Raw genomic sequence first — 11,794 nt, 5'->3', positions numbered from 1 at the left:
GAAGATGGGTTTCCTCAGCTCCATTTTTTACGTGCAGCACATGCCAGCAGCTGGGCAGAGCGCGTTCGCACGCCAAGGTCACCTCGAATCACATCCGCCGCCTGTTTTTATTTCTCCACCTGCTCTGCCTGTGCAGCTGCCTGACAAGCGTCACCTCCCAGCAGGGCCAGCGCTGAACTCAGGGGCGAACATGTCGCATCGCTCACCACCGCCGGCAGCGGATCTGTGTGTCCCGTCCCCCCCCCGAGATATGTGATAAGGTTATCGCTGCCGGGGCAGGCAGGGAACACCCGGTCCTGCCCGAGGACCAGCCGGCTGAACGTGCCGTCTGCTGCCGTTGCATTTGCAGCTCCTGAGAAACGAGCCCCTTGGCTCCGGGTTTTAGGTTTGGTGGGTTTGTGCCGGGGCTCAGCACCGGCGCTGCCTGTGACGATGAACACCGATGGCTGCTTGTTGCAGGGTTCGTTTTGGGCCGGCCAAACCCCCTCCCTGCAGAGCTGCACACGTGCTGGTGTTGGCAGCAGCAAGGGGCAGAATGGCCTTAAACCCACTTGCGACAGCCGGGGAGGAGCAATCGCAAATGACAGGCATGACTCACGGCCATTTCTTGAGCGGTGGGATGAATTCCAGCGTAACGAGCCGCAGCTAAACCCGGGACCACCCGGGCCCTTCGGAGTCCACTTCCCACCGCGCTAACGAACGTTAAAGAGGGAAGGGAACAGCACCTTCAGCTCCATGCTTTCAACACGGGGATTTTATTTCTGCGTGGTGTCGCTTAGTAGAAATTCCCGCTGCCAAATGCTATCCTTTATTCCAGAACAGAGCTACTGGCCGTTTTTCCAGGAGTGTTAAATGAGGATGGGGGCAGCCGATGGGTCCTACAGACACAGAAGTGACGGAGCGTTAAAACGGAGCGGAAAACGGGAACCTCTGGAGCAGCAGCGCTTCCCAGCGCGCTAGCCCCAACATCGCTGGAGGGAATCGGGTACGAACCCTGTCCGGCTGCCGGGGGGGGATTCAGGCTCAGCGCGGGAACGCGTGACTAAGGGGGCAGGAACGCTGAGGGCGGGCGGCCAGGCCCAGCTCCGCCATCGCTGCCCTGCCCGATCGCTGCCCGATCGCTGCCCGATCGCTCGGGACGGGCGTGGCCGGCGGGAAAGGGGCGTGGCCGGCGGCGCGCCCCACCCCTCCCCGCCGGCAGGTGGCGCCCTCCCCGCGGACACACACAAGATGGCGGCGGCGGCGGCGGCGGCAGCGCGCGGCGGCGGGCCCCTCTGACAGCGTTCGCCGCCATGTTGGTGAGGGCGGGAGCGGCGGCGGCAATAGCCGCCCTGCCCGGGCTGCGCCGGTTGTGGCGGGGCGGGGGGAGCGGGGCCGCCGCCTGCTTCCCGCTGGGCCGGGCGCTGCTGGACGTGCGGGGCGCCGAGACCGCCCTCTTCCTTCAAGGGCTCCTCACTAACGACGTCACGCGGCTGGTAGCGGGTGACGCCACCCCCGCCGCGGGTCTGCCGCGCGCGCTCTACGCGCATGCGCTCAACGTGCAGGGCCGCTGCCTCTATGACGTCATCCTCTACAGGTGAGACCAAGCGGAGGGGCGGGGGGGAAGCAGGGCGAGACCACTGCGCGGGGGGGGGGGGGCGCTGTTGCTATGGAAACGGGGGCGCGCGGCCTTGGCGGGCTTCTCCGCGCTCGCAGGTCGGTCCTGTCAGCGGCCATGTCAGGCGCCGGTCTCTACGGCATTTCTGGCTTATCTTCATGAATTAACGTGCAAAAAAGCGCTGGCTCGGTATATTTTTCGTCACCGGCTGCGGTGTCTGTGAGTTACCCCGGCAGAAAAGCGTAATCTCAATATTTTTATAAAGCGGCCCTCAGGGCAGGCCCCAGGGGCGGCATCTGTGGGTATATTTGGGCCGTATTACAATGTCTCATAAATACACCTGATGCAGGTGCGGTGTCAGTCAGTGAAAAACTGGGCTCGCACGCTGTCGGGTCAGTCGTTAGTGGTGTGGTAACTAACGGAAGGCAGAGAAGCTTCTCCTCCTCCTGAAAGTCACCTCGCTTTAGGTAAGCGCGACTGGTGCAGAAAACTGTAAGGCCAGACTTGTTTCTGTCCCCAGGAGAGGTGAGGGCGGTATTTGCTAGAAACGAGTGGAACAGATGGCTGAAAAAGTTTAAATACTTCGCTACAGGGAGCTGACTGCTGCTCTTGTATGCGCCAGCAGCCTTCGGTGAAATTCCCCAGATCTCTGGATTCGCACCAGGATCAAGATAAAGCGCGTTGGCTTCTGCTGCTGTGGGGGTTTGTTTTTCTGACCTTGTAGGTGTTACTTTTTTAGGCTTCACGCGAGTCCAGAAGAAGAGCCGCACATCCTGCTGGAGTGCGACGGCGGCGTGCTGGACGCCATACAAAAACATCTGAAACTGTACAAGATCCGGAGGAAAGTAAACATCGCCCCTTGCCTTGACCTCTCTTTGTGGGCCGTCGTCCCCGGGGAGCAGGCGGGAGACATTACCAGTTCCCTTGCTAAATCTGCAGACCAGGCTCTGATTTTAACTCCTGACCCCAGAACAGAAGTCATGGGCTGGAGACTGATTACAAAAAAAGGAGCAAATCTAGCGGAGATTATCCCTGGGAGTCATATTGGAAATATTCAGGATTACCACAGGCACAGGTATAAACAAGGTAAAGCCACTTGCACTCTGTGTCACTGGATTTTGGGAAATTTATTTATTTATGTATTATCACGGTTTCATCTTATTATCAGAGTCCATACGCTGGTATTAAACAGAGGAATAAATTACAAAAGCTGCATTGGTGTGTCTCAACGTGTTTAACTTGTTAATAAGTACAGGTATTATTTGCTACTTTCAGGAGAAAAGTGATCTGGTAGTGATAATTCTGTCTGGTGGCAGAATCAACATTTGGGTACGGTTTCCTATTACTAAGATTATGAGGCAGTGGGTCAGGAACGCTAACAGCAAAAGAAAACCAGGATTATTCATTTTCTTAGAGGGAAACTTGAGCGGTTTGAGTCATTTTGAGTATTTTGGGATTACGCACAGTCTGTGTGTTTTCCTTGTTGCTAAGGGAGGAAAAGGAAACACCCTAACTTACTTTCCTAAAAATGTATGACTGGATTCGGAGAGTTAACTCAGAGGACAAGGGGCGGACGTGTGATCTGAGAGGGAACTCGGGCCGGGAGCCCCTGTGCCTGCGCAGAGCTCCCATTGATTTTACTGCGTCTACACAGGTAGTGGGTTAAATTAATTGGCAGCCTGAAAGATGATGGTCCTCTGCTTATCTGGTTTGGAAAAGGAAGCTGTTAGTGGGTCAAACTGGGCTGGACCGGTGCGGTGTGGTCTGCCACCTCCCTGAAACACCAGCACCCGTCTTGCTGCGCCGCTGCAGAAAGCTGGGTGCAACGCTCTGCTTCGAAAAAATACTATTTTTGTGTCATTGGTCACAAAAAGAACAACTACTTACACAGACATGCGGCATTTGGGCTTTAACAAAGAAAGCTGGCCAATTTATGTTCTTTAGCTTTGAAGAAAATAACTCTTATTGACATTAAAGTCTACTTGTGGGGCGGGGGTGAGAAGGATTTTGGCGTTATATGTACGTCGATGCCTTTGTCTGGGAGCCTGCATCGTTCTGGGTGCTTCAAATTTCCACCGGTACGGTTGTGAAGTGCTGCAAGCTTCATGAAATTAGGCTCTAATGCAGTTCTCTGTTTACTTTTAAGAGTAAACATCATTTATGGCTAATGATTTCACTCCGGCCCAAACCGGAGCAGTGGGAAGTTCATTATTTCACACTGCTTCTTATGCGTTCTCTTGGTTTGACGACTGACAGAGGAGGCATATTCCAGAAATCTTAAATACTGACGATTTTACCGCGTTTACCTGTTGGTTTTACTGTTTTCCTAGGAATTCCCGAAGGTGTGAAAGATCTCCCTCCTGGAGTAGCCCTCCCGCTGGAATCCAACCTGGCCTACATGAACGGCATCAGCTTTACCAAAGGCTGTTACATTGGACAGGAGCTGACAGCCAGGACCCACCACATGGGTGTCATTCGCAAACGTCTGCTGCCAGTCCACTTTTCAGCTCCTCTTCCCAAGGACAGCATTCCCGAGGGTGCCGAGATCTTAACTGAATCGGGAAAGTCGGCTGGCAAATTCCGGGCTGGAGGAGGTGAACTTGGTATAGCTTTGCTGAGGTTAGCTAATATAAATGAACCACTCTGCCTCCATATAGCGGGTGATAAAGTGAAGCTCACTGCAAGTATACCCGAGTGGTGGCCGAAAACCGCTAGTAAATAAATGAGGAACCACCACTCGCACGTTTGCCTTATGGAGAATATATTTTGTGTGATAAGTTTGGGAAGGCGACTCTGCCTTCAGCTGTTTTTTGTGGTGTTTGATGCGGGGGGGGGCATTACAGGATTCTTCAAATCGGGACTAATCAGCAGGAACCGAAAACAGCGGCGGGTCGCTGAGGGCAGGAGGGTAACCTGGGAAGCGTTGCGGGGAGATCCGTACGGGGTACGCGGGGAAGCGCGCCTTTTTTTTGTGGGTGTCCCGTATTTATTGAGGGGGTGCCGCCACGTGTCCTTGGGGTGGACTGCTGCTGAATCTTCAGTCCACCGCTCTGCGTAGGGTGCGGTCCGTGTTCAGACTGAAGCGAGCGATGGGAGCAGGAGTTTCCCCGTTGTATGCACTGAATGCTTCCGTTCCGAATAACCATTCTGTGGTATTATAATGTTTTGTTTTTTAACGGAGAGCATGCTGCTCTTACCTTGCGTTAGATATATACTCAGGCTAAAGTGTTCGCTGCAAATTACTCCTTGCATTGAGCTGCTTCTTAAACTTGCTGATTGGGTGGGTGTTTTTTTCCCACCACTCTAACTGCTAATTGTGTTCAGGAGGAGGAATACCTTGTGCTCCACGTTTCAGACCTTGACTCGAATAAGTCATCCCTGGTAGGAAAGCTCTCAAACAGCCCGGGCCCGTCCCCTGCTTCAGCGCCGGCAGAGGGAGCACAGCCAGCAGCAGCCAGCGCCTCTGCCGCTCCCGGCCTGGGTCGTGCAAGGCTCCCTTCGCTCCAACGGCTCTTTCAGAGAGGAAAGTGATATTTTACAGAAATAAGGTGCACTGGGGTGACGATTGTATTGGTGTACTGGTGCTTGGCAGAATAATCTCTTACTAGAAGCGTGTGCCCTCCAGTTGCCAACAGCAGTTGAGGGGTGGATTTTTTTGGCATCTCCATCTTTGCTCTGTCATCTCGTAGGAAAATCCTCTGCCCTTTCCCGAAGCCTTTGGCCGGGGTTACCTCGGTCCCTCCACAGAGCTGGCGAAGGGACAGCGTGTCCCCATCTCAGACCTCTGCTCGGCGTTAAGCTGCAGTCCCCGGAGAAGGGGTTAATGCCACACGTGCTCTTGGCTTCGCCGGATGTTCCTGATGGAGGATTTTCACCTGATGGAGGATTTTCCTCTGGCTGCTTCACCGCCACGCTTGTTTTGAGACCCCTCTGTACCCCTCGTACAAAAACCTGTCCGGGGTGAGTCCCTGCTGCCGCCTCCAGCTGAGGTTTTCTCCATCCACCGTCCCCTGTGGGTCTGCAGGGCAGCCCAGTACTTCAGGGTTTCTTTGCTGCTTTTTTCTGCCTCCTGCTGCTCTTCCGTCTTCGCACTTTTTCTTGCTTCTGCAGTCAATACATTCCTCTTTGCCGCCCCACAGCCAACCAGCTCTGTGCCTCCTAACCCTGTCAACCTTCACTGATTTACGGGAGCCCTGTGTATTTTTGTATTACAATAAATCCATGGCGCGCCCGCTCGTGGGACGGCGTGTGTGCGCAAGGGCGCGATGAGAGAGATGAATAGGTGAGATCCCATGCAGACCAAAAAAAAAAACCTCTTGCATGCATATTTGTGACAAAAACCATCCAAAGCACATTCTGCTACTGTTTCGGTGTCACTGTTACTGTGAAAGGAATTTATCCGTGAAAAATGCTCATATTGGTTAAAACTCTTTATGCTTGCTGTAAAATGAGTTTGTGGAATATCTCATTAAAAGTTTATTGTATCAGTAATTTGTCTGAAAGAGAAGAGACGCTACCTTTTATTTACCTTGTGTGAAGATACACAACAAAATACTTTTTCGGGTGGCTTGCTGAAAAGAAACGAGCCTTACACTGTCCGTCACCCCTTTGTCAGCTTTGAGGTTCTTAACAAAGTATTTCTGCTGGAAAAATAAAGGAAACCGCAGCGCTTCACCCTTTCTAGATCCTCCGAATGCGACAAAGGCGAGACTGTGCTGCCCGTGTGGGCGCCGCTTTGCCAGAAGCAGCTTTTCCTCTCTGCCCCGCATTGTGCGAAGCCTCCCCAGAACAGTTATATTGTACTGGTACGCGCACAGCCTGAATAAACACCGCGTTTCTTCTCTTAGGGGAAGCCCTGCATCTCTCTTTCTGGCGCACACACGTTTCTTTTGTCTTCTTAACGTATCTGAAAGGCTTTGCTGTTGCCAACAGCTGCGGCTTACAAATGCGGGTGCTTAGATAAAATACGCACGCAGGTTGATTTTTTTAGAGGTCCTGGGTCACTTCTGGAGGAAGGATGTGGCAGAAATTGGAGAGGGCAGCCCCAATCCACATCATCCTTATATTTTTATTCTCCCTCACAGCCTGCTCCATCGGTAACGGCTTGGGCTGGAAGGCCAGGGCATCTCTCTTTTAGGCACAGGGCTGATGTTGCAGGGGCGTTTGCCTCGCTGGCGATCCACGACCGGGCGACTCTCCTTCAGCCAAGGTGGGACGGAGCGAAGCGCAGCGAGGAGCTCCACCGCCGACCGAAGCCATGGCGGAGCCCGCCAAAAAGGGGCGAACAACCACCCGCCCGCGCGCCGCCTCAGCCAAAGGGCTGAAATGTTCTCAGCGGCGCTTTTAATAAACGATTTCTGCAGGAAGGAGGAAACGTGGAGAAATAAAACACCGGCGCCAGGCCCACGCAGCCCCTCCGCCGCCCCGGGGCGGGAAACGGGCGCTTTTGTGGTGCAGTTCTGTCAGGTTTTCCTGACCAACATGGCGGCTGAGGGGAGCTGCCAGGTAACCTGCTCAGGTGCTGGTCTCGGACTAAATACAGCTGGAAAATGGGGGCTCTGCTCTCCGAGGAGCCAACCCCTTCCCCATCCCCGTTTCCAGGCCGTTCCCCCTCGCCGCCTCAGTTCCCCCTCGCCCTCCCCGCCATGGCGGCTCCTCCCTCCCGCTCCGCGATGGTTCGCCCCTCCCCTCTCCAGCCCCCCTCTCCCCCCCCCCCCCCCCCGCAGTGGTTTCTCCCACCGGCGGCCGTTGGCCGCGCGCTCCCTCCCCTCCCTTCCCGCTCTCGCCTCGGCCGGAGCGCGGGAAGCGGCGCGGCCGTTGGGGCGGTTGCAACGGTCGGGACGGGACGGGACGGGACGGGACGGAACGGGGCGGGGGGGCGACGAGAGGAAGGATAAGATGGTGGCGGGTAGCGCCCAGCCTCCGGCCCTTCGGCCTGACGGGGCTTCCCGGGCAGAGGTGAGGCGTCAGCGCTGCCGCCCCGCTGCCGGGACGGGGCTGAGGGGGTGAGCGGTGGCGGTTGTGAGGTGAGGAGAGGAACCGGCCTCTGCCCTGTCAGGAGCGGCGCCGGGGCTGCAGCGGGGCTGATGGGCTCCCTTGGAGGGAGGAGAACCCCTGCGGCTGCTGGTAGAGCAGAACCACGTCAATAAAGGACGTATCTGCGAAAATGCAAGGCTATCGTCATCTTCTTGCCTGTCATATGCACCCTGTCAGAGCTCTGTGCCTGCTCGGAAGTTAAAGAGCCGTGAGCAGTGTTGACATACCAAAAATGAGTGGTGTTTCTGCACGGAGAGATAGAGGAGAGCTGTGAAGTAAGCAAGTGTTACAGCCTGAAATCCCAATAGGGTAAGACAGGAGTTGCTTTCTGAGGCTGTGGAGGGGGATACGTTGAAATGTTTGGTTTCAGAAAACAGGAGGTTTCTTTTTTTGCCTTCCCCCACCCTCTTTTTTTTCTTTTTTTTTTTTTTTTTTCCCTTGGAAGCAGTGTTTGATTTCATTGTTACGGTTTTTACATTTCCTGTCGTAGTAAAAAGCCAAAAAAAAAAAGTTGTCTTGGTGTGGTGAGGGGTCTGGAAGAATGACTGCTAATACTTAAGTCTACTGTATAAACAGATGTTGTTGTTTTAATAAAAAAATGACTGCAATCTGCTATTTAAAGTCTATCATTACTCGAAAGGATTCGCACTGCTGTGGCCAGGTTGATGCTAGGAGGTTGCATATGAGCAGCATCTTCACACCGAGTTATTTGAAGTTAGCAAGTTTAAAGAGTCCTTACAGATATTTCTAGCTTTATTAGTATTTTGAACATGTTTGCTGGCTGTTTATGCATTGCTGAAACCTTTGAAATCTTCAGGAGGTATCCGAATGCTGCACAGAGGAGAGTCACGAACACGGTGTATTCTTCACAGCCTGCGGTGGTCCCGCTCTTCCAGCGGGCTCCTTTTCTCCAGCGTTTTCAGGACAAGGGAATTCGGCAGCTTTCGTCCCCTTGGTCACAGCCATTGCTGCTGAAGCCACGCTCTGTTTACGTGCACTGGGAGCATTTTGCGTGTTACTCTAAGAGGAGGGTGTAGCTACTACTACTTCTAGGTACTTTATAAGAATATTGTTGGGAGCACAGTTTCTGCTGGATGGTAGCAATGAGATATGCTACGTTTTGATTTCAGTCTATTCCCTCAACTGTTTGCCTGTGCGGTATTTTACTTTTACGTAGACTCCGAGCCCTTCAGAAAAGGCTGTCTTGTTTTTTCTGTAACACGCTGTTCTCAAGCTAGCAGAAATAATTCATGCCTAAACTGTTTTTGTGCATTCGTGTCTGGATTTCCTCTCTTTCTCTCTGTCTTGCCCAGGCCAAACGAGTGAGAAATTCTGCTGTTGGACTTCATTCGAAGCTATTGGGGTCTACTCACGTCACTAAAATGATTGCCTGTACTTTAGTACTGTGCTGCCCTAACACTGGAAACGTTTGGGCTTTCTCTGTTTTCTTTAATCCCTGGTCAGAGCATGCCTTGAGATTTTTGATCTTTTTTTATTTTTTTTCTTGAAACACTTGAATTCAGTGGGTACTATCAGCAGCACTGGTGCAAGTACACTATTCCAAAAACCTAAATGTGGAAGTGGGTATAAAAGCTTCCTGTGTCACGTTTATATATGTTGTCATTCTCAAATTGTGCTTACATCAGACAGCTGGAGAAGCTGGAGGAGGCCAGTCGCCACCCCTGAAGGCCATTACAGCTTTGTGGGGAGAAACCGGAGGGAGAATAGCAATAATGTAAACAAGGGCTGAGGTTTTTAGGGAGGGGTGACCTCCTTTCCTAGTACTGCTGCGTCAGAAAAGCTGTATGGAGTACTCTGAAATAATACTTGGGGAAGGTTTCGTGCTGCGTGGCTCTCTGCAGTGTATTTTAGCAGTGCTTTCCGTGGTAAGTGCTACAGTGATAGCGGTGAGGAAAGGACTTTGCAGAGCAAGGTGATGTGACCGTAACTTAGTGAAAATGCCTTGGGAACAGACAAAAACTTTGGAGAAAGTTGTTGGGGGTTTTTTCCCCCCTCACTTTTAAGATCTTTTGTCTGTAGTCTGCCTGCATTAAGTCGTTGAAGAACCTGAGACCGAATGGTTTTCTGCTTTCCACTGTGACACTTCTCTAGCTGTCATAGGAGTTTTCTCACACTCTGTAAGATGGATTTTGGGGCAGTTTTATTGTTCAGGGTGAACAACATATATTTTTATATTTAACTCGTCTGACTTAAGTGTACACTGAAGGATATCTTGAGCTTTTTGGAAAAACTTAATCGGAACTTGTTAGCGCTCTGCTTTCTTTTTTCCTAGTCTTAAGCCTCTGTAATAGTACTTGACTGATTATGGACTGCACTTCCCAGCAACTGAACTATATTATATTATACCTGTTTTTTTTTCTTGCTTTCTTCAAAAAGATGAAAATGGCTCTGTTCCATTGTCTCTGAATTTCTTAATTTGCTTAAATTATCTTTATTCATTTTTTGTAGCCTTAAAAATATGGTGATGTGAGGGAAGGATCAGGGTTCATCTGAGTTAAGGCAAAGAGTTGTGGGAAAATAATGACTTAAGGAAAATTGTGTAAAAGGTGATAAAATGTAACTGTCAACGAGATATTTAACTGAAAGTGGGGAGAAGGTAAGTCAGGTACAGCACTTTAGCATGAAGGAAAGCCTTGAACTAAAATAACCTTTATTTTTAATTTTTGTTACAGGAAGCATAGGGTTTGATTTGCTCACACCGCAAGTCTTTCATAGTTACTTAGCTGGGGTGAGCCAAATGATACCTTTCAGTGGGGCGATGGGAACAAAAGTGGCAGGTGCATCATCACCGCTGGCAAAAAACATTCATTCCGGTGAATTATTTTCTCATGTGGCGATACCAAAACCCCAGAGGTACAAGGGAGGATAAACTTGTCATAAAAGCTCCTGTACTATTAAATACGATGTTGTTATACCCCATAGCAATTAAAAATTCCTTACTGGGTTGTATTTCCTGATTACAGCTTTAATGGTTTTCAAAGTATGTGATCACCTGAGAATAATTGCTTAGAAATTACTTCTTGTGTGGGAAGGAGGAGAAGGTGTGTTTCAAAACCTCCCACACACTCTTCTTCTTCCCCATCTGAGGAGCGTTTCCTGGCCAAATAACGCAGTTCAGCTGTATTTCTCAGGCAGTCCCCGTAAGCCTCTGCGGGAAGGAGACAGTTCCTAAGGCTCCCGGTTGCAGTCCTGGATCCCGTACCTCGGAGCTATTGCACAATAGAGGAAAGACTACAATTCCCATAGTACTTCCACATACTGGTACTCCAGTGACATCAGACATTACATGGCTGAGACTGGTTGTAAAGCAAGAAGACCAAAAATGTAAGCTTGGTGTTTCTTTCACTTCTGTAGCAGGGCCTTTGGCAGTGTGAAATCTTTGCTTGCTAGGGGAGGATTTCAGTTGCTGCAGAGGTATTTGAAAGGGTTTGTATTTGAAGAAAACACGAGATGACATTTAAGGGCAAGGAATTTCGACTGTTTCTCATGGTGTTGGTGCAGCTTAGAGACTCCTCTGTCTAGGAATAGCTATGTGGAGTAATTGCTTAACGCCAGCGCTGCTAGTTTGTCTCGAGGGGCCGATTTCTTGCCCACAGCCCGAAATCTGCTCGCTTCTTTCTGCTGTTTTTGTCCTGCAGCTTCGAGGGGTGGAGGAGAGACGCTGTCCATAGCCTGGCAACAGTTTCCGTGTGCGTATAGTAACGGCGGCGTGTAGCGTGTGTCCCATGGCAGCGATGTTAGGGGGTGCGGCGGCAGCGCTGGTTCAGCACAGTGTGGGCTACGCCACCGGACTTGAAAGCACGGGGATCAGCTGCTGCTGCTGCAGCGCTCTAGTGTGTACAACTGGCATGTTTCAGTGCCTGCGCTGCCTCTGCTTTCCCAGTGGCCTGTGGCGGTGGGAGGAATGCAGGCGGGGAACGGCTGGTGGTAACGTCTGTGCAGGTTTGTCTCAGTGGAGCTTAATTCTCACAATGGGGTGAGGTTTATGTGGGTTTTGTTGTTCGGGAGAGATGCTAGGTGTTTGGAGTAACACCGATATTTTAGGAAGCTGGAAAACAATCCAGTGAAGCAATTTTTGCAGTGTAATATTTGCTTAGGTTGCTGTAATGCTGTAGTTTAAAGTCAATGTAATGATGTATT

The 11,794-nt window shown here is 51.3% G+C and overlaps 2 protein-coding genes across 8 annotated transcripts in view; both read left to right on the top strand.

The window, feature by feature from the left end:
• The first annotated feature begins 847 nt into the window (after window positions 1-847).
• IBA57 (iron-sulfur cluster assembly factor IBA57) lies at window positions 848-6,104 on the top strand. Of its 6 annotated transcripts, none has more exons than XR_015698788.1 (4): window positions 1,165-1,576; window positions 2,337-2,672; window positions 3,928-4,216; window positions 4,922-6,104. XR_015698788.1 is itself a non-coding variant. In XM_087731822.1 (4 exons), exons 1-4 carry the CDS (start codon window positions 1,293-1,295, stop codon window positions 4,980-4,982), a joined length of 981 nt encoding a protein of 326 aa, XP_087587948.1. In that variant the 5' UTR covers window positions 1,165-1,292; the 3' UTR covers window positions 4,983-6,104. The 6 variants fall into 6 exon arrangements, 5 of the variants coding, with proteins under 5 accessions (XP_087587974.1, XP_087587948.1, XP_087587940.1 ...); XM_087731822.1 differs by having other exon boundaries at window positions 2,337-2,683; XM_087731848.1 differs by lacking the exon at window positions 1,165-1,576 and adding an exon at window positions 848-985 and having other exon boundaries at window positions 2,337-2,683; window positions 3,928-6,104.
• A 4,690-nt stretch (window positions 6,105-10,794) lies between these two features.
• The window catches only part of LOC104021733 (uncharacterized), a 34,247-nt gene continuing 33,247 nt past the window's right edge, over window positions 10,795-11,794 (top strand). For both annotated transcript variants that reach the window (XM_009475331.2, XM_087731745.1), the window contains exon 1: window positions 10,795-10,978. Coding sequence is in view for 1 of the 2 variants with exons in the window: in XM_087731745.1 (XP_087587871.1) it covers window positions 10,941-10,978 (38 nt within the window). In the remaining variant the exon portion in view is untranslated. The remainder of the gene's footprint in view (window positions 10,979-11,794) is intronic.

The sequence above is a fragment of the Nipponia nippon genome, unplaced genomic scaffold, assembly GCF_047370975.1.
Source record: "Nipponia nippon isolate SJK-2023a ecotype South Korea unplaced genomic scaffold, ASM4737097v1 scaffold_1, whole genome shotgun sequence".
NCBI classification, from domain to species: Eukaryota; Metazoa; Chordata; class Aves; order Pelecaniformes; family Threskiornithidae; genus Nipponia; species Nipponia nippon.
The sequence above is the reverse complement of the archived record's forward strand: the minus strand, read 5'-3'. Positions and strand labels throughout refer to the sequence as shown.